The sequence below is a fragment of the Abramis brama genome (genome assembly GCF_963993115.1).
Source record: "Abramis brama genome assembly, chromosome: 25".
In the NCBI taxonomy this organism is placed as follows: domain Eukaryota; kingdom Metazoa; phylum Chordata; class Actinopteri; order Cypriniformes; family Leuciscidae; genus Abramis; species Abramis brama.
Window position 1 is genome coordinate 5,462,021 of NC_139987.1, and position 21,787 is coordinate 5,483,807.

The 21,787-nt window shown below is 38.3% G+C and overlaps 1 protein-coding gene across 1 annotated transcript in view; it reads left to right on the top strand.

Annotated features, from left to right (window-relative positions):
- Positions 1–1,225: 1,225 nt before the first annotated feature.
- Positions 1,226–21,787, top strand: part of adamts6 (ADAM metallopeptidase with thrombospondin type 1 motif, 6) — a gene marked incomplete at its 5' end in the record, with an annotated part of 82,679 nt that continues 62,117 nt past the window's right edge. The window contains 7 exons of the mRNA XM_084103638.1: positions 1,226–1,313; positions 4,016–4,380; positions 9,917–10,085; positions 10,307–10,524; positions 10,657–10,740; positions 11,778–11,923; positions 19,771–19,814. Coding sequence (XP_083959764.1) covers positions 1,226–1,313; positions 4,016–4,380; positions 9,917–10,085; positions 10,307–10,524; positions 10,657–10,740; positions 11,778–11,923; positions 19,771–19,814 — 1,114 coding nt within the window. The remainder of the gene's footprint in view (positions 1,314–4,015; positions 4,381–9,916; positions 10,086–10,306; positions 10,525–10,656; positions 10,741–11,777; positions 11,924–19,770; positions 19,815–21,787) is intronic.

Below are 21,787 nucleotides of genomic sequence, written 5' to 3' on the forward strand. Positions count from 1 at the left end.
TTTTTTTGGAAATGTCTCATTCTTTGTTCTGTTGGTAAACTGTTTGGTTAACATTCTTCAATATATCTTATAAAAAATGCATACAGGTTTGGAACGACATGAGTGTTAGCAAATGTTGACAGAATATAATTTTTTTTGGGTGAACTATCCCTTTAAGTCACACTTTGAAAAAGTGTAATTTTGTGTCAGAAATAACAATTTAAGAAATAAAATAAATAATACAATAGAAATACGCTGTTCAAAATGAAAATATTTTGGCACTTTCTGGATGTCAGTAGTTAGCGGATCATGTTCCGCACCTGTGGTTTCTCTGATAGGATGCCTGTGTGAACTTGAGAACTGGCTTCATACATCCACTAAATCAGCTTGAGACCAGATGATAGTACTGCAACAAAAAAAAACAAAAAAAATAAAAAACCCTCAGAAAACTTAAATTAGTTCTGTTAAAAGCTCTAACAGCATTCGGGTATACAGATGACACTTTATTTCATACTTTGTACATTAAATAAATACTTGTGGGTCCCATTTACACATCAACAAATGTTGCAAAGTTCAAACCGGCTGGTGAAACTTCAGTCTGATCATCCAGTCATGTTATTTGTAACAGGTTTTCATGCCTTAAATCGGAAACAGGCAGGGTAGCTAATAGTCAAGTGCAGGTGTGAAAATGATAACCTGAAGTTACGGCATCCCACTCAACACCTATGAGCTCACCATTATGTGTGTGTGTGTGTGTGTGTGTGTGTGTGTGTGTGTGTGATCAAACCTGTTCAAGTCCAGATGTTACAGCTGCGGAATTGCAATCTGCTCTTGATGTTTGATGAGACACAGTTGAAACTTTTCTTCATTTTGTAAGATTAGAAACTGGCAATTTTCCACTGACAAGGTTTTTTCCACTCTCATTCATTTCCAGGCAAACAAATGGATCGTTCGGGACAAGCTCCTAATATAGATCTGCTGCTCTGGAATAACATGAAGAGAGTTCTTATGGACTCTTGCCCTGCTCATGGCTGACAAAAGTGCAGGCACAAGTCCTTCCTAGAGACTTCACCTTTAGGAAGACTTTTAAACCTGGGATTAAGTGTGAACTGAGATTCGAATGTGTCGAGGATGCTTGTCACGGATATGTTATGGTGCGAAGCTGGATTGATCATATCGCTTTAATCCACTTGTAGCCTGCCCTGACCCCCCTACCCCCACACCCATGTCAGATCTTCCCTAAATTATGGAACTTTTTTGGAAGACGCTGACTTGGATATTTAGCCTGGTCTTGGCCGCTGCTGAAGCTCAGATCCTTTCATACAACTCTCAAGGTAAGTTTAACAGAAAGTGATGACTGTAGCTGTAACAGCTGATATCATACCAGTTCTGAAAATTCACCAGACAAGCCATAACTCATTTCTGCTTACAATGATGTCATTAGGACACTTTAAGCTCTACCCAGAGGAAACTTTTATTGCTCACTTATGTTTCATGGAAAGTATCAAGCTTGTCTCAGGTGATTCTCCTAAACTTCCTGAAGAGAAATGAGACAATCATTGACATACAGCAAACGTGTGGGTAGAATAACTCAGATGATTTGATCTTTGAAGAAGTTCATGAGAAATATTTGAGTTCATTTTGAACACGGTGTGAGACATTTTTGAGATCTCCCCAAAAACTCTGCAGGAGAAAAATCAGAGAAGCCGAGATGCCTAGAAACACATAAGACATTAAAAAGATCTCATTTGTTTCTTTATTATATGAACAGATTAGTAAAATATCTCTTTAATATGTCATTTGTTTCTCTAGAGCAAATGGAGTAATCCATTTGGAGTAAACCCCTCAGTAATCTCACTGTTCTTCTTGAGTATCAAAAGAGATCTCAACAATGTCTCAGACTGTGCTCAGATTTGCCAGTCCAGAGGGAAATTGTATTGCTCTTGCATAGCATCAGGAGATGTAACTAGCACCTTAACACCTTTATCTCAGGTGTTGCTCCTGAAAAACATTTACTCCCGGTTTCACAGGCAAGGCTTAAGCCTAGTTTGAGACTAAAATGCATATTTGAGCTGTTTTAACTAAAAGCAACTTGCACTGATAGATCTTAAAATATGTCAATGCCATTGTTTTGTCTTAAGATGCACACCAGTAATGTTTTTAATTTTTATAAAAGCTACTTAAATGTCCTAATTATGTCCTAATTAAACTAAGGCTTAATCCTGACTTAATCTAAGCCCCATCTATGAAACCAGGTCTTAGAAAAATGTCATAAAAACGAGTTGAGACATCTGACTTTCAGCTAATCAAATCTTACCCTAGTTTGAGACAATGTTGTTCTACTCTTAAATGACAAGAGACGACATGTGAAACGAGACACATGTGAGATTACTGGGAGAGAAATCTAAACACAAAAGTCTCCATTTGGTCTCTTTGAATATCACTGCTGTGAACGAGAAACAACTGAGACATTAAAGAGATGTCTGCAATCAAATTTCAGAGATTCAGACATTTCTCATCAAATTCTTCAAAGACCAAATTACTTTAGCTATAATATACACATTCATTTATGTCTATTTTTATTTCTCTAAAGCAGTGGTTCTCAACTGGTTTGGCCTTGGGATCCACATTTTCCCATGGCCATTATGGCACGACCCAAATTTTTAGGAATTTGAACCAAGCTAATTTATTTCTCAGTAAATGGGTGACATACACACAAGTGCTGTCCCACTTTACTCAACATAGGCTATGTTTCACTAACACTGATGAATAAACAGTATTATAAGGTAAGGCAGCAGCCCCAAACCCCAAAGTTGGTATGAGCCACCACAGTCATCAAAAATATTGAATTTTGGGTTAAGGTTACAGAAACTGCAGTTACCATGGTAAAAACACAATTCTAACACATACTGTTAATAAAACATATGGACACTGATTCTAATGAATAGAATGAACACCATACCTGGAGACAAATCCTTCCCAGCTTACAAACGATGTACCACCCACCGTAATTAATTGGTACTTTTTGGTTATTTTGGTAGTTGACAGTTTAACTACGACACTGTATGCTCTTAATTTTGACCGCAAAAACTCATTCTGTGTGAACTGGCCCTGACAAGTTACAAAAATAACATTAGAATACAGACACTGACATATAGCCTGACATATTTCAGATAGTAAAACAGGACAATGCAAGAAGTCTGTCAGTGGAACGGAAAAGAACCTGCAAGGTCTAGAGACTTTTTTTGACTTTTTCAGACAATGACAGAATTTGCATTTAGGAGATATAAGCATTCAAAACTTACAGTCTCTCACTTCAGCTAAAATGGATCACAGATTTTTATGACATCATTGCAGACTTCAGCTTCTCGTCACATCTTCTGTCCAATCAAATGCTCTAGGTAAACTAAACGCTATTGGCTATTTTAAAAGGGGGAGGAGCCATTCAATATGTCCCGCCTTAGCTTCCTGTTTAAGTGGAAATTACGTCAACGCACTTCAGTGGGCCTTTAAGGTTGAACTTTTTTCTTAACTTGAGCACCTTGTTTTGAGTACACCGTGTCATGCACGAGACACTGCAAAAGACACAAGCACAACGGTCAAACGCCCCCGTCTAGTGCGGAACAATGGAACAGTAGCACAGTCAAATGGAAAACCGTGTTCAGTCTGACAGAAAATCAAAGCCTTTGCAGAAGAGTCAACAGCATTCACGCACACCTTTCAAAATAAAAGTACGGTTTGTTGTTGTTTCTTTGACTACACACTCGGCGACCCACCCAAAACGGTCTTGCGACCCACTTAGCAGTTGAGAAACACTGCTCTAGAAGATTTTTAGGAGAAACATCAAAAACAAATTTGTTACACTTAGAAACTCACAGAAGCTGTGAAAGATCAACCTCTGAGTAATTAAACCTTCCTCTGAACACACCTGCCACTTACAGTGCTGAAATTGCTTGTTGATTTTTGGTTTCCCATGATTACCCTCCTTTGTTTTGCTCACTGTTATCTGCTTCACTTTATTACCCAAAACCAAAAGCGGAATTTCTGTCTACGCTGGAGCACTATCAGCTGACAGTCCCAGTGCGGGTGGATGAGAGGGGCCAGTTCATGAGTTACACTGTGAAGCATTACAGGCCTGGTCGGCGGAGACGTGGACTGGACCAGGCTGAGCTGGACCACACTGAGACCAGGCTTTTTTACAAACTCTCCGCCTACGGCAAGCACTTTCACCTGAATCTGACTCTCAACCCCAATCTGGTTTCTAAACATTTCACAGTAGAGTACTGGGGCAAAGACGGAGTAGACTGGCAGCATTCAGTGGTCGATAACTGCCACTATGTTGGATATCTACTGGATCAATATAGCACTACAAAAGTGGCATTGAGCAACTGCAAAGGCTTGGTGAGTACAGCAGATTTTGAAAATCTTCATGCTTTTGGCTGTATGAGAAGGTAAGTATGCTGTTTTTCTCCAAAATACCTCAGGAAAAGGCACACTGTTTTCTGCATAAAAGAACAGATTGGAAATTGTACATTCACACAGGGATATGAAAGCATGCTGGCCAGTGACATGTGGAATATGCATTGCATTTTATTGCCCACATATCTAAAGATCTTCAGCTGAAGTGTTTACTTCCTCAAAGGGCCCCATATTTGCTGACTTAGCCTTTTTTTGATGTGACTGATATGCTGTCCTTACTGTGAATGGTTATTTCTAAACCCACGAGAATATGTGCTATTACTTTTAGTGATCGAACTTATGAGCTTCATCTGACAAATGCTTTATTTTGCACTCAGAACACCTAGAAAAAGTAACCGCATTGCAATGAATCAGAATACCTTAATAACTGCGTAGCATATAGTTATAGCCGAAGTGTGTAATTTCTGCAAAAGTAAAGGTTGTTGTCAACCAGGTTTCCTGAACACTCTGCTGTTTGTTGGACAAATCGATAATCCCGCCCAACCCTCACGGCATTGGTTCAGTTGATATACAGGGAAGCTGATTCCCCTTCTTGGGAATCAACCTACAAATGGCTTCTTTGTTGTCTATTAAGCCTATTAAGCTCAGATAGGAGACAGGATTTTAACATTGAAAAATGTAGTTCATTGTCCCTGTCAATGTCTTGCTCAGCAGTTTAACTCCAGAGCTTCAGGCCAGCGTCCAAAGTGAGTCAGCGTGTCTATATCACATTAATAAAGCTTAGGCAGCTTCAAGAAACTCATGCCTCATGTTTGACTAACACAAGAGAGAGAGAGAGAGCTTAAAGCACGTTGTCTGTGTTGCTGCCAGAGTTCTTATCTATGTCCCTGTCTCTGTGTACACGGCTGCTTCTGCTCACTGTTAAAGTGACTGCTGAGTGACAGCAAAATATTAGCTTAGCTGTCTCTCTGCATCGGGCTTGAATCTCTCTTGCACCTGCAAGCCTATTGCCAGCTGATTCCTATCTCACGCTGAGCATTTCATCTGGAGGGGACTTTGACGTCGCTTGACTAAACCACACTCTACACGGTTGCTGTGAAACGTGGCTTCCTGTGATGCAATGTGATTATTAAAATGTTAGATCATGGCTCTGACTAATATAAACTAGTGTGACATTTCAAATTGCCCCAACAACTAACTTCTGTAGGAAACTAAAATACTTGTAATGCTACACAGCTTAACAGCTTAGCATGTTATAATAATAAAAATAATAAAAAGACAGGCAATAAAAAAAAAAAAGAGGCGAAAAAAAAAAAATTGGGGATTCTGAATGGTCACTTCGAAAAGAAAATGATTAATTCATTGTGTCATTTATTGAGTCTTCATGAGTCTACAGTGAAATTAGCTGACTCTCATTTTCTCGAAGTAGAAATATTTCAACATTTTGAAAAAATATTGAACCCCATTGACCTCTATTGTATGGACAAATAAAAAAACATTCAGAGATTTTTCAAAAGATCATCTTTTTCCAAAGAAAGTCATGATATAGGTTTGGAACAACATGAGTAAAATGTGAACTTTAGCTTTAACACAGCTACCTTAAAGGACAAGTTCGGTATTTTACACTTAAAGCCCTGTTTACAGATCGTATCTGATGAAATAGAACGGTTAAGATTAAATTTTGGACAAATGCTGCTGTCCCGAGAATTTTAGGTTTATTTCACTTTCCCCCCCACCCCCACAATGGTTGTCTAGGTGCACTGGAACATTCCTTCCTAAAACACATTAAACTTTCGTTTACAAAGACGTGAAACTCACCGAGTGGTCAGGGGTGTTCACTGGTATGCTCACTCAAAAATCGCTGAAAAAGATGCATTCCAACAGGTTTTATCGTAGTTTTTGTCCAACTCCATTGAGTTGTATTGGATTCGCTGTGAGGTACGGTATTACTCCGCCGCTTCTTCTTCTGCTTCTTCTGTGTATTCAATGAAATGCCAGTGGTTTGCTTGCAATTGACAAAGGTGCATTATCGCCACCAACTGGGCTGGAGTGTCTATTATTCAAGCTCTCAACGGAAGAATCTACGGGTGTGACGCGTTTGGAAAAATAGGTCCACAGTTTTACAACTAATGGTAAAACACCTGTTGGAATGCATCTTTTTCAGCGATTTTTGAGTGAGCATACCAGTGAACACCCCTGACCACTCGGTGAGTTTCACGTCTTTGTAAACGAAAGTTTAATGTGTTTTAGTAAGGAATGTTCCAGTGCACCTAGACAACCATTGTGGGGGTGGGGGGGAAAGCGAAATAAACCTAAAATTGTCGGGACAGGAGCATGTGTCCAAATTTTAATCTTAACCGTTCTATTTCATCAGATACGATCTGTAAACAGGGCTTTAAGTGTAAAATACCGAACTTGTCCTTTAACGCAGTTACCTTTATCTACTTTTCCAAAATGGTAGCTTGACTGTAGTTTAAATACTTTAAATTCTGAGTAGCTTGTATCTTGGCAGGCTTCAGTTTTAAAGTAGCTTCCCCAACATTGGAACTTAGATATTTGTGCATGTTGTGTCTTAAACTTGACAAGAGACTGAGGGGAAAATTCCCAAGCGAGCCGGCCCTGTGCAATTACCTTAAACTGGTGTGTTCATGTGGGAGGACAGGCCTCGATATTGGATTCCACCCTGGTATCAGCAGCACCCTCGCATAAATCTATGAGAATTTAGAGTGGCTCTGCTGGTCCTGAGGCATTTCCTGCAGTCACTGTGTCTGCGTGCAAACACAAAACCTTCTCCCTAAACCACTCTGCAGACCTATAGTTTCAGGAGTTCAGTACATAGCCAAGCCTGTAGAGAGTTTTACCTGAACCCCTGAGTCACAAGAGATAAAAAAAAATGATGATTTAAACAAGTTTCAATTCACCTCAGGATCTCTCGGCAGCATTTGTGACGTAGGGTTGAGTACCACAGCAAATCATTTTCTGTTCCTTAGTTTGCTAAAAACATCTCAATGGCAGTGGTTTGGCTGCCACACGACCCCCGGGAAGCATCTGACCTGTTTGCTGCTCATGGGCATTCAGTTTTGGTCCAATTTTGTGGGCAAATCACTTATAGCTTTTGACTACTAAAGAACAAGCGGAGGCTTTCAGGAGTAACTGATCTGACCTAGAAATTGAAGTCGGTTTTACGCTTTAAAGGTAGGGTAGGCTATTTTTTATGAAGACTTTTCGTTATACTGGTTGAAACTCTTCACATCCTAAATATAAAAGAAATTACATACGTATTCTGTGGAAGTCTCAGGACCAAAAAATGTTGGTCCAATGTATTTCCATTCACACGTCATCAGCGCTTTCAGTAAGGCTGTGCAGAGTTGTAGACAAACGTCAGTCACAGAGCGCCGCAAACGTACAGCAGCCGTGTTTATAGTTCCTCCTGAACCAAAACGATGAGCTTATGCTGTGTTCACGCCATGTCATAACCGTAATTACAAGATGGCAACCCTTGACGTTTTACCCGGAGCTGTTCATGTCCTCGGACTCGGATTTATGTGTTTCTATGTCAACACTATCAATGCTGAAATTAATCTGCAGCAGTCAGATGGTACAAATCAGAGATCTAAGATGTTTACATTCATTATTGTAATGTTATGTGCTTTGAGACATGAGGTAATTTAACACCGTCTCTCGTCTCGTGAGGCTTTGCAGACGCTGATGTTTGTTCATGTGTTTTGAAGGAGGCGTGGCTTTGGAGACGCTCTGAAGGGAGGGTGTGATCTCATACATCTCATGCATCTTAAAGCTAGCTGGCTATTGCTAGCCTTTCCTACATTGCCTACCCTACCTTTAAGAGACCAAAAAAAGGGTACTGGTTAAACGTCTGCTAAATTGACTTGCAAAAGCAAAGCACATTTTGTCAAAAAGGAGTTATGACCAAAATCGGGCCTCTTAGATTATGATCTGTCCTGTGACCGACTGTTTTGGCTCATTTACACTTAGTTTGCGAGGAATCAAAAATATAAAAAAGCTATTTTTCTCATAATCAGTGTTGGTGTAGTTACTGCGTTTTGGCTCTATAGAATTTGCTCACAGAATGATGTAGTTTCAGCATCTACCAGCATTGGCTATCTGCTGACGCTAACAGGCTAACTAGTAAAAACAAGCAAAAAGTGTTCACAGTAATGCACTTACTATGAAAGCCTATGAGAAAAGACATTGCAGAGAGATGTGCTGTTAAACTTTGTTTTTCCTTTTTTCCTTTTTTATTGGTGGTCTGTTGGCTGAGTTCCCTGTGTTTGTAAAGGTTAAAACTTCTGCACTAGTCTTATGCTAACACTTTTGTTTTGTCTGTAGACAAACTTTCAAAATCGTGTATATTTTAACATTTATTCTGGTCTATTGTCTTGCCCCATAGACTTCCGTTGTAAGTCACTTGTAAACATGATGTTCATTCACATCTGCTGTCAATAGAGTTAAGAGATTGTTTTAAGACATACCAGCCATCCATCTTTCCATTTCACGTTTTTGGCCACATAAAAGAGTCCTATATGACCACAACCAGTTAATTAATCTAATATCATGCATCACATCTGATCTCATGTAAGTTTGATCTTTCCCAATGGCTGGGATCAAAACTCATTCTGAAAGTAAAAGCAAACTTAATGTTCCATTTCATTAAATCATCCACAAAAGTTTTAGCTTGTAGTCCTTGAGGAATTCCAATCATCTGTGCTTTATCAGGTTCATAATATTAGCTTTTTCCCCATAATTCCCCTTTAGTTAGAATGGAGAACGAGACAGTTGCAATGATGCTAAGATGTTAAATTATTATTGTTGCAGCCAAAAGTACTGGCTCACTTGACTTAATAAATCGAGATCTCTGCATTGCCTCAGTCATTTTATTGAAACCAAAAATGGAAAAACAATCCTTTGAATGCCTCAGCAGTTTTCGCCGTGCATCACACAGCATACGGCTTATATCAACTGTGCTTTTGTTTTGCGTGTGCAGCGTTTGCTATTTCTTTGTAAAGATTTAATTGGTCTCATTGTGGAGTTTTACAGACTTGGAGAACATGCCAGAGCTTTTTTTCTTCTTCTTTTTCTATAAACACATTTCTGAGGCACTTTTTGAATTTATGTTAAATTGGGGGTGATCAAGGGCGCAGATCTGTGTGCTTTGGTTCGAGTCCAGGTAATTACGGTGTTGTTCTTTATGTAATTGGTGGTTTTGAGTGATTTATCTCGTTGATTTGTATTGTGGCATGTTTTTGCATTTGCTTGCAATGCTGAATGATATGAAATCACTTGAAATAATACGAGTTGTAATTATCTACGTTCTGGTATAATCTAAAGAGACTATTTGTAGAGATGATAAGCATGTGATGCAGCCATTAAAATGTTTTTTTTTTTTTTTTTTTACAACCTTATCCTTGACATTGCAGATGGAATATTTCAAATCTTGTCAATGAACAGATTTCCCTGTGTGCTTTTGGTGTAACCTATCATTTTCTCTTTTCTTATCAAGCATGGTGTCATAACCACAGAGGACGAGCAATATTTAATAGAGCCATTAAAAAATATATCCAGAAATTTCAGTGATGTCAACCACGAAGGACAACCACATGTTATTTATAAAAAGACTTCCATTCCCTCTCCACAAGAGCCAAGCGAGGAGTTCAGCTGTGGTGTTTCAGGTTGGTAAACCTCCATTTGGCCACATTGTGACATAAACAGCTATTGATAGCAGTTTAGGAAATGATGGTCAGTGGTTCAGGTTTTGGCTGGAAGTCTCTGCAAACAGCCTCGTTGAGTGAAGATCTACTCTAAAGTTCAGCTGAACCTCATTTTTACTAACAACTGAACTGCTAATGAAACATTTTTTGATGAAAATGTGAGTCGTATTTGTTTTCTCCAGACCTCACAATAAGCAGGACACCCTGCTATGATACCAACCCTGAAGAAAACCCCCCGTACCCAGTCCCGGGCAGCGACAGCTCGACGGGTGGCCATCGCCAGCGCCGGTCCGTCAGTTCTGAACGCTTTGTGGAGACCCTAGTGGTGGCGGACAAAATGATGGTTGGCTACCACGGTCGCAAAGACATCGAGCACTACATCCTGTCCGTAATGAATATTGTAAGTTTGGTCCTGCTTTTCTCATGCGTGTTTGTCTCGAAAGCGTGTTCAAATGCCTTTTTAAGGGAACATCGGAAGAACTCGAACAGCATTTGGCTGACTTTGTGTCTTTTCTTCTTTTCTGGAGGTCAGGTTGCCAAACTTTACCGTGATGCCAGCCTTGGAAACGTTGTGAACATTATTGTAACCCGACTGATTGTTCTGACAGAAGATCAGGTCAGTGTTTTTAATGTGATGGAGCAGTTTTAATGCTAATGTGATTCAGAAGTCTTAAAGGGACAGTTCACCCAAAATGTCAGTTCTGTCAGTGTTTACTCAACCTCATTTTGTTCCAAACCTGTATGACTGTATTCTTTTTTGGAATACAAAAGATGATATTTTGAAGAACATTCATCTGTCTGAAAATCAATGGGGTCTAATGTTGTTTTGGACCCCATTGACTTTCATTGTATGGACAAAAAACGACAATACAATTTTCATTTTATTTTCAGAAAAACGAAAGTCATACAGGTTTGGAATAACATGAGGATGACCAAATTTTCATTTTTGGGGTGAAATATCCCTTTAACTTTTTTTGCATGGTTCTGCAAAAACAAACCATTTAAACAGTTTACAGCTGCATTTTGGTTTTGCAAAAGGTGATTGTTTTTCAGCAGCACTTCCCAAGACTAGGCTAGGTGATATTTTCTCCCTAGTCTCACGCACATGCATTACTATTCCTCGCTCTTGTCTTTTGTCTGCATTAGCATTAAATGAGTGTGAGCTCAGAGTATTTTTAGAAGCTTAGAAGCACACCTCACAGTAGTCTGCTGTTTTATTGGCCTGAACAAGACAGATGGAATCATGAATCGTCGGACCACTTTTAAACATAAAAGTTATTCGAACAGAGATGCCTAGACATTGTCCCACAGGGAAACTTTGTAAAAGATTTTGCATTAATATCTTTAATGAAAGAGCCAGGGCGTTTGACTATGTTTCCTTTTTTTGTTTTTTTTGTTCTCGGAAGAGTCAAATAACTCTTCTCAGACTGGGAAACCAACCAAAAGATCCAACTACCACAAAGATGATGTCATTAGAGCTATAATTCACATTGTACCAACCAAATAATATATATATAATATATTATATAAAATAACAACTCAACAAACTGAAGCATCCTTTGTTATATTGTGACTTCATTTCAAAATGCAGTGGGTCAGATTGTGTCGTCTTAAACAAAGTTTGATATGTTACATTGGTGTTCTATGTTGCAGCTCAACTTGGAGATAAACCACCATGCAGACAAATCTCTAGACAGCTTCTGTAAATGGCAGAAATCCATTCTTTCTCATCAGGGGGATGGAAACAGTATCCCAGAGAATGGGATCGCCCATCACGACAATGCTGTTCTCATTACAAGGTCGGTTACTATTATTTCCATCTGATTTTAGGGGTAGACTAGTTAATGATTGGGATTGGGAATATGGTTAGGCCTATGTTTGTTTGAAAGGAGTGTTCCTCCAGGGCCCAGATGGAAGACACCAACACTTCATCTGTTTAAAATCATGTTTGATGACAAACATTCATTTAGCCAATATTTGATAGATTAGGTTTGTATATCCTAAAGAATTTTACTACGTTATTTGTCTGATGAAAGTGCAAATACTTCACTTTCATACTTCACATGGTAAAATGATTACATTTGATATTCAGCCTGATTTTAGTATTTTGCTTAAGCAGAACTAGTTAAAGAAGACCTATTATGCTTTTTTACATTTTCAATGTCCATTGAATGTGTGTAATTTTGCCGTTTGAGCATGAAAAAGCTCTGCTAAGTTATAAAGCACAGTGTCTCCAAAGGCAGTTATTCTCTATATCAATGTCACTGTTTCTGAACTCCCTGAAACGCCTCATTGTAGTCTTGAGTTTTCTTCCAGAACACGTTACAATATTAACTCATTTAAATAATTACCGCCCACAGCATATGAAAAATTTAAGGGAGGAGGCCTGGTTGAGTTAGTAGTGTGTTGAAACTTGTGATGAGTAAGGGGTATGGATTTTCCCAAACATACTTGTAGCAGATGACCAATCACAACACACTGATCCAGCCGACCAATTAGAGCACATTGTGCTTTTCAGAGGAGGGGCTTCATAGAAACAGGAACTAAACTGAGCCTTTCTGACAGACTGGGAAGGGAGGTGCTGCAACAATGGAGACTATGTGAAAAATAAATGTTTTTTTGAACAGTCAAGCATGAAAATCTATTCTAGTAGAGCCCAAAAACAAAGACTTTGTAAAAGGGCATAATAGTAGGTCCCATTTAAGAACTAAATTGTCATTACAGTTGTTTCCACAAACCCCAGCCAACAAAACATGTTAACGTCTCATTGAAAATTGTTTTTACTGACTTTGTTGACTGGAGGTTGTCTTTTTTTACTTGCTCTACGGATTTTCCTTTGAGTCAGTCTATGTTGTTAAATTCATTATGTTTATCCAGAAGCCAAAAACGCCTTACAGTAGTTTGTTTCAGTGATTAGTTTGTGGGCGATCAATCTGTTAAAAGGCAGACAGCTCTGCGATTTTAACATTTTTTACTAACTTCCTCAATTTAGCTCAAATTAGAGAAGAAAGGCTTGTTTTAGGGCTAGCTGACATTTTGGCATTCAAGTTTGACAGTTTGTACTGGAAACATATATTGGGTGGGTCATTTACAACTGAGACTAAACTGGTTATTAATGTCATTGTTAATTGCTGTTCACTGGTGCATGACTGTGTGGTTTGGACAGGTGTGAGCCTTGACGCTGTCAGCTGATACTGTGGACGTCACTCCTTGAGCAGAGGTTATTGGATATTTCTATTTATACATATAATTTGTTTAACTTCGTAGTGTTTTGCTAAACACGTAGAGGCCAAACACGTTTTTGAATTGACTGAAACAGGCGGTGTGTCTGACGCTAGTCTACAGAAAGTTTCATTTTAGGTTTACTCTTCAGAACAGACAGAAATCTGCCAAAGTAAGCCGGGCGGTAAACAACTAGCCGTTGTCCTGATAATTTCTGGCAGACTGGTTTTGAGTCTGGCAAACAAATGCTACTGGTTTGCCGCTATAAATGGATTTCGTTCTGAATTAAGTGCAGCTTTAAACTTTAGTCAGATGTTTTCTTTTAGAAAAAAAGGCTTGTGTTGTCTTATACTACATGTGGTGGAGGAATTGACATTTCATACTTCAGTTAAATATAAATGACTCCAAAGTTCATATTGTATTCTTTGGATCTACAGCTATTGTTTTATGAGATCTGTTCTGATTATTTGAAGCTTTACTCAAGAAAATGAACAATAGTTGAAGTGAAACAGTGAATAGCTATTAAATCCAAAGCCGAGAATGTTCATTAGCCCATATATATAGACATGCAGATTTTTTGTTGTCTCCAACTCCAATCTATTTAGGTTTTTTTTCTAGTCTGAACAGAAAAACCACTTGTTTACAAACTCGATCCAGACCACATTGATATGTGGTTTGCAATCTGTCTGTCTGAATGTTCAAATTGGAGTTCTTTAAAGAAGAAAGAAATACATTTATTTATTTAAAATAAAGTATTTTTTCATCACTCTACATTCTTGCTGTTGTGGATTATGTGAGATTAACTTGTAGTTACATAGTGAATGAGCGACTGAGTCAGTGATTTTTGGACCCAGCTGCATACCGTTATATGCATAAATATGCATATGAGCGAAGAGTCATGATAGACATGAGAACATTTTCAGTGTCAGCTACTGTTATATTATAAAATCATTTGACATAACATCGTACATCAACTACACTGTATGAATGAACAGATCAGATTTCATCAGCTGTAAAATGACAGTGTAGTCAGTCCTAGAATGGATTTGAAAAACAAATCTGATTTCTGAGCCTTATTTACGCAAAGGCTAATGTGCTGATTCACTTGTGTGGTCAGTGTATTATTGAGTACCCCTGCAGCGATGTGATTTTATGACTATAGCAGAGCTTCATTTGGAGACATTTATATGGGGTGAATTCATATATGACTAATAATAGCCTGGAGGAGAGCTTAACAATCAGAGTGATGTTCCCTCGAAAGCCTGTTAAAGTAAACACAGGATACCATACAACGTAATGACTCTACTCATTAGCTCTCTAGCCAGTTGTGATTATTTGTTTATGTTTGGTGAAAGTCAGCATCACAACTTGTGTTCTTTGAACACTAATAGCTTACTGTAGTTCTAACTAGTCATGCAACAATAGTTTATGAATTTTACTAAAATGATTATAGTTGCAACTTACCGTACAATGTTTACTACAATTTCAAAATGTTACATGTTCTGTTTGTGTTTGTTTGGACTTCCTGTGTTCATTTGTTCTTTTCCTGCCACTCCTTAGTTGCCATGGAAACCTTAATCAGTCATTGTCTCATTAGTCTTGTCAGCTGTGTCTGGTTTCTTTGATTAGGTCCCTGTGTATTTAAGCCCTGTGTTTTGTGTTTTGTATTTTGTATTGGCCTGGTTGTTCTGTCCCGTGTGAGAGATTTCCTAGTATCTCGAGTATTTCTGTAAGTTTGAGTTTATGATTAATAAAGACTGCTGCATATAGATCCTGTTTCCTCATTGCTGCAACCAGAGCCGTAACAGAAATGTCGCAATAATTTATAAAGTTTACTAAAATTGTGGTAGTTTATGCTGCTGTAGTTTATGATTGTGATAGTAACAATAGTTTATGAAATTTACTATATTTAACTAAAATATCACTGTATGTAAACAACCACAATATCACATTTCAAGTAAACTTTGTAAACTGCTGCAACTATCAAATTGTTTTGTAACTTTGTAAGTTGTTAAAGTCCCCCTGTAGTCAATTTTATCCCTTAAACTCATCAAAATTACATATTTAAACGTTATTCCTTGGGAAAAAAAATGTCTTCATGCCTTAAAATAGCTTGAATGTAACTCTACACCCTTGCCTCATTTAGTATACGTGGTTCTATGAATATGCAAATGAGCCCCGCCTCCACTCACTCGCACCAGCTCAGAGATCCACTCGTTGACGATCACATGTTGACCAGGGGTGCGTTTCCCAAAAGCATCGTTGGCCAACTATGTTCGCAAGTTCCATCGTTATCAGCACAGTTCAACGAGTCCGTGTTTCCCGAAACCATCGTTCCAACAAACATTCGCAAACAGCATCGCAAGATTGTGTGGTTGGAACGACAGCTCTCGACCTGTGTTAGAAGCAGAGTTTCTAGTTTGCATGACATGTGGACTTATCTTGAATAAATCCTTATCTTGAGCAAAATAAGCAAGCTGATATTCAGTACAAACTGTGTCTTTAATTTAGAATACATAAAAATGTCAGACTTTTAGTTTGTCTAGAGATTTAAAGCACCGTTTTTTGAAGAGTGCGCATGTGTGAACGTGCTCGACTATGTAAGAATGAGCCTATGACTGAATCTGGAAATAAAACAAAATAACTGAGAAAAATGAGAAATAGTCCTCAAATGCCATGTCTGTAATTTATATCAAAACATCTAGCGTTAATTCGAACTCATTACACAAACATTCATTAAAATAAGTTATTACTCCACCACGTGCGTGACATCATTAACCAACGTGGTTGAACGATCAATTTGCAACAATATGGTTTCAGGAAACAGTCGTGACTAGCTAGTTGATTTCTTCAACGATGCATCACACTACGGTAGTTAAGCAGCAAGTTACGTCGTTGTTCGGGAAACACACCCCCAATTGGTTACAAGGTAGTTTGTGACGTCAGAAACACCAGCGATTTCAAACCGTGTTTGTGAGACTGTCTTTGGTTCACTGCAGTTTTAAGGAGAAAATACTCAGCAATGATGTTGACTTATGAATTTACACATGGTTTGTCTTAATTAAAATAAAATATTAAAAACATTACATAGACATATAAACAACATTAAAAGCTTTATTTTCACCACAGGGGGACTTTAAAATTATCTAAATTTTAGTATTACCGTAACTATCACACTTTTAAAAAGTTTGTTAATAAATGCAAGAATCCTATTTATAGTAAATCTCTAAAATATTGTAGCTATTACAATTTTAATAAATGTCGCAAACTATCACAATTTTAGTAAACGTTGTAAACTGTATGACTTTTGCAACAATTTTAGTTGCAACTTTCACAATTGCAGCAACAGTTTGTAGCTTGTATGAAGTTTACAAGAGAATTATAGTTTTATAGTTAATTACTAAACGTGTTCATTTCCATAGTTTACAAAGTTTCCTAAAGTTCCAGTAGTTTGTAATTTGCCACATTTGCTACAGCACCGCTGCGGGTGAACGACGAAGAAATATTAGCAGGACAAAGACCACATCATCCTGACGGACGGTCCATTCTGACCTCTCCGGCGATGTTTTTCCAGTCCTAGACTTTTGGCCGGAGCATGACGGCGAGATGCAATATTGCTTGTTTGGAACACGATCCACTGCGAGAGCTGAGGGAAATTAAAGTAACTAAATCAAAATAAATCGATGTCCAAATGAGGCCAGCTTCATGAGACAGTACCTAATGCTGGTGAGTTTGCTCTGCTCGGGGAGTCGTGGGATGAGGAGGGAGCCACTAAAATTGAATTTGCATTGTCCTCGGATTTCTAATACATTAAAAGCCTGTCTTCAAGGCAGAGACCTTGTTCATCATTCCTTGTGGATGCTGTGTATGACATTGCTTTTTTATTATTATTGAATTATCAGTACAGTATATACATCAATTAGACATCAAGCGAAACAGTGGGTCAGTCACACACACATTTAGTCTTCCATCTAATTTACTCTGATGTTTAGTATGCTGTTTTGTTTGAACTTACAGATAAGAGTTTAATAATTTAATAATGTATTGGTTATACATACAGCTTTAGCAATTTGATGTCATGCTAATGTTATGTAGTTTATTATCAGGCATGTACCACCATTACAACACTGTTATAGCGGGTTGAGTACAGGACTGAATATTCCGGGTTCAGTACAAGTTCAATCGACCATATTTGTGGCATAATGTTAGATTACCATAGAAATTTTGACTCATCTTTCATTTTCTTAAGTTTACAGTCATGCACTTACAATGGAAGTGAAAGGGGCCATTTTATGGAGGGTTTAAATGCAGAAATGTGAAGCTTATGATTGTATGAAGTCACTTACATTTAATTATTCTGTTAAAACTTGTGCATTTAAGCTTGCCAATTTAAACGGTCATTTTATAGGTTTAGATGTTAGATTGTAAGTTGTAAGATTGAATATAACTTTACACAGAAGAGGTTAATAAGAGATTTAATAAGAGATGCACATTATTGTGGCTCTACTATTGAAACACTAACAAATTGGCTCCATTCACTTCCATTGTGGTTTCCTCAAGAGGGACAAGTTGAAATTACACAGCATTATGACATAAATGATACTTCAAATCACAGAGCTTGTTGAGGAACTTACAATGATAAATGAAAAAAAACCCTATAAATTTACACTGAAGAAAGGTTCTTAGCAATATCTAGCGGCCAGACTTATCATAGAGACTTATGGGTGGGCTCTTTTGACTTGGCTAAGTAAGTTACCACCTAGCAACTGCACAGCATGGCAACTGCCACTCACAACGCCTTAGTAATTGCATAGCAACGCCCTGGCAACCACTCACAACACCTTAGTATTGTGCAAGAATGTTTTGCATGGGCAAGTACCACTCACATTTTCTTAAGAAATTGTGATCAAGTTTATATGAGCATGATCTCACAGTAAGTTTAATTTTTTTCACAATTTATAATTTGTTTAAGAAGCGTATTACTTGCTTATAAACTGTGCAAAGGAGCACAAAGAAACCTTTGTTTTGATTATTTATTTTTTTGGCTGCAATATTCCAGTATGATTTTCCAGATTCAAAGATCTTTTGGCTCCTCTGACCCTTTTCAGCTGCCACAGTAAACAGAGCACATGGATATCTTCAGATCGACACCAAAATAGAAGGCCGATAGGAACTTTCCAACTACCAGTCTGACTGAATACGTGCATAACGTCTGCGCCCCCAACCCAAGCCCCTGACGCAAAACACAAAGCTTCTAAGATAGTTTAATATGATTCAGATCAGGCACTGCGTCTTTCCTCTGCGCTGAGGACAATGTCAAACAAAGCCTGGCTGCCTGCCTTTGGCAAGACTCAGCAGCCCAAACTGCTTGTGATATTTTTCAGGAGGTGTTAAATGCCCCATTTGGGGAATAAGAAAATATTTGGCATTCTTTCATATAGGCCTGCCGTCGAAATCGTCAGCCGACTGATGACAAGTCCCATTGGGGAAAAGAAAGGGTTTGGGTTACAAAATAAACAACAACAACACACACAAAAAAGAAAACTAAGGCAAGAATCACAAACAGATGTTAAGTTATAATGGATGCTGTCAATAAAATGTGGGAAATAGATTTTGAATATTTGGCATTAAGGTGCGGTCACATTAGCGAAATTTCAACAAAAGTTTGCGGGCAAAAAATGTCCATTTTCTGTTGTCATTAGTGTAGTGATATATAAAGCACAGCACACACAGAAGACACTGTCAGATCGAGCTGCTTTCTGTTGACCAGTGTGGCATTGTGTGACCAAATTGAAATTGAGCGAAATCCTCAGGAGGACATTTTTTTTTATGCACGGATCCAATATACTGTTACACGACACGCGTTATCTTTCTCAACTATTTAGGTTCCAAAACTGACTGTGTTTAACTGAATACTGAGTGAGTGAGAGGAGGTGGGTGTGTGAGGAGAATGCTCAGCTAACGTTATTGCCTGTGCCGATGGCAACAAAACGGACCAGCTCGGAATCAGTAAGACGTGAGACTGACCGGCCGGTTATCGGGCCGATCATGTGGAAAATTGACCGATTCCGGTCCCTGGCCGTTCGATCGGTGCATCTCTAGTTACGGACATGAACCATATTCGCATAATGGGCAAATGCGTTGTGCTAATACTTATGATTTTCACAAGGCAGATGATAAAATGGGCGAAAAAATGCGTGGACTTTGTGGCATAGGAGTGTCCCGGGCCATATCTACGGGAACAGAATATCATAGAAGTCAAATCATATCACCCAGAACACCTTAGCAACCCCATTCGAACTCTCTGGCCAGCGAGTTTTGCACGGGCAAACACCATTCATGTTTTCTTCAAAAGTTACCGCATGGAGAACCAATGAATTTCTGTCATCTAAAGACCTCACTTTTGATTTCTTTTCTCTCTTAGGTATGACATCTGCACCTATAAGAACAAACCCTGCGGTACTCTCGGTAAGTACCCGAAATGAATCCTAAAACCAAATATTCTTCGATTCAAACATACGCCACTAAACGCCAAATGCTACATGCTTTGTTTTAATGGTGTAACAAATAATTCTGCGTGAGTTTTGAGAAAGACTTCACTGCCCTGTCTTTATTGAGCTGCTTGGCTCACGTTGAGCTCAAACATGGCTCAATGCCTGCCTGCCTCTACAGACACCGCTGTCTCTTGTTTCATTTCCTAACATTCCCACTTCTGTCTGCTACGGGACGGAGGTGTTTACCCCTCCCCTGTGCAAGCCAAAAAAGAAAAGGAGTGAAGAAAATTAGACTATACAATATATAACAGAGAACAACATGATAAAAGAAGAATTAACATGTTTAAAGAAGCCGGGATAACTGAGGAAAAAGCAAACACCCTAAATGGTCTGTCAAAGCCTTGTCTTATCTGAACCAGCCTCCTCCAGGGCTGAACCGTATATCTTAGAAGTAATATTGTGACTCCAGGGGTGGTTTGACAGATTGACCGCATTCGTCACATTCCCCGGGTCCCTTTAATTGCCCTGGCATCTGCTCTGCTTCCTTGCTGCCCCCCCTCCTCTTTCTCCACCTCCATCTCCACTTCAACACCCCCCACTCACCCAGAGGCATCACCATGATCTCGGGTCAACGTGTTGCCCTCTGGGGGTCATCGCAGAGTGGGGATAATACCAACGCGACCCTCGGCTTAGGAAAATAAGCCCCACCAGTGAGCTTTCGAGTCAGCCTGGGCCCACTAACCCTCTATATCCTGTATCGCTTTCCTTTTTTACCCTTCTTGCCTCCAGTCGGTGTCTTATTAGCCTTTGATTTGCATGTCCGCTCTTGTTTGGGCCTCTGGATAAGGAAGATAAAGAGGCCAGAAGTGCTTTGTTGGAGCGATGGCTCCCAAACAGTTACAAGCCTCCCTTGGTATCCCATATTAGGATTCAATATCTTTAATAATATTTTGCCCACCGGGAGGTCAGGTTTAGACCTTTTCAATACTCTTTTGTTATATAGTCAACTTTAAAGGAGTAGTTCAGCCTCATGCCATTCCAAATCTCTATTACTTTCTTTTGTTCACCTTTTCTCTGTGGAACATGGGTCAGACGTGCTTTCTTTCTTTCTTTCTTTCTTTCTTTCTTTCTTTCTTTCTTTCTTTCTTTCTTTCTTTCTTTCTTTCTTTCTTTCTTTCTTTCTTTCTTCAGTTAATACATCTTTAATATAGCATGATTTTAATTTCTGAATTAAAATTCTTTTTGATATTTACCGAGAAGCATAAAGTGAAACAAAACTGATTATTGATATTTAAACAGCCCACTTGATGCGAACAATAATGTCATGTGGTGCAACCAACTTGCAGGAAACACTATTATTAAAAAAAATACGCTAACACTTTATTTACATTTTCTTTGTTACGTTACATGTACTTACCATACTAATAACTGTAAATTATGCATAATTACATGCAACTAACCCTCAACCAAATCCTAATCCTATCCTGACCCTATATGAAGTACATGTATTTAATTAACATTACTCTGTACTTAAATGTATTATAACACTGTAACACTGACACCTTAAAATAAAGTGTAACCAAAAATAACCCTGAAGATTGTTAAATTATTACATAATTTTACCTTTTTTATGAACACTGTACAAAAAACTTGCTGTCTTAAATAAAGTACAATCAACTTGGATGTTTAAGCCATTTCATTATATTAATTATATTAAACTGACTTCAAAAATTAGTTCTGAAATCTGAAATTGTTGAATATTTTGAAATTGCAACTTATTTTGATGAGTTAAAGCAATGTAAAAACATATGTTGTTATAACGTATTGATCATATAATTTTTTACAGTGAATTATTATTTAAGGCACGGTTAGTTAAGGTTGTAAAATGTCATGTGGTTCAACTCCACAAAACCTAATGATGTTTATGAATTCATTATACTTGTAAAA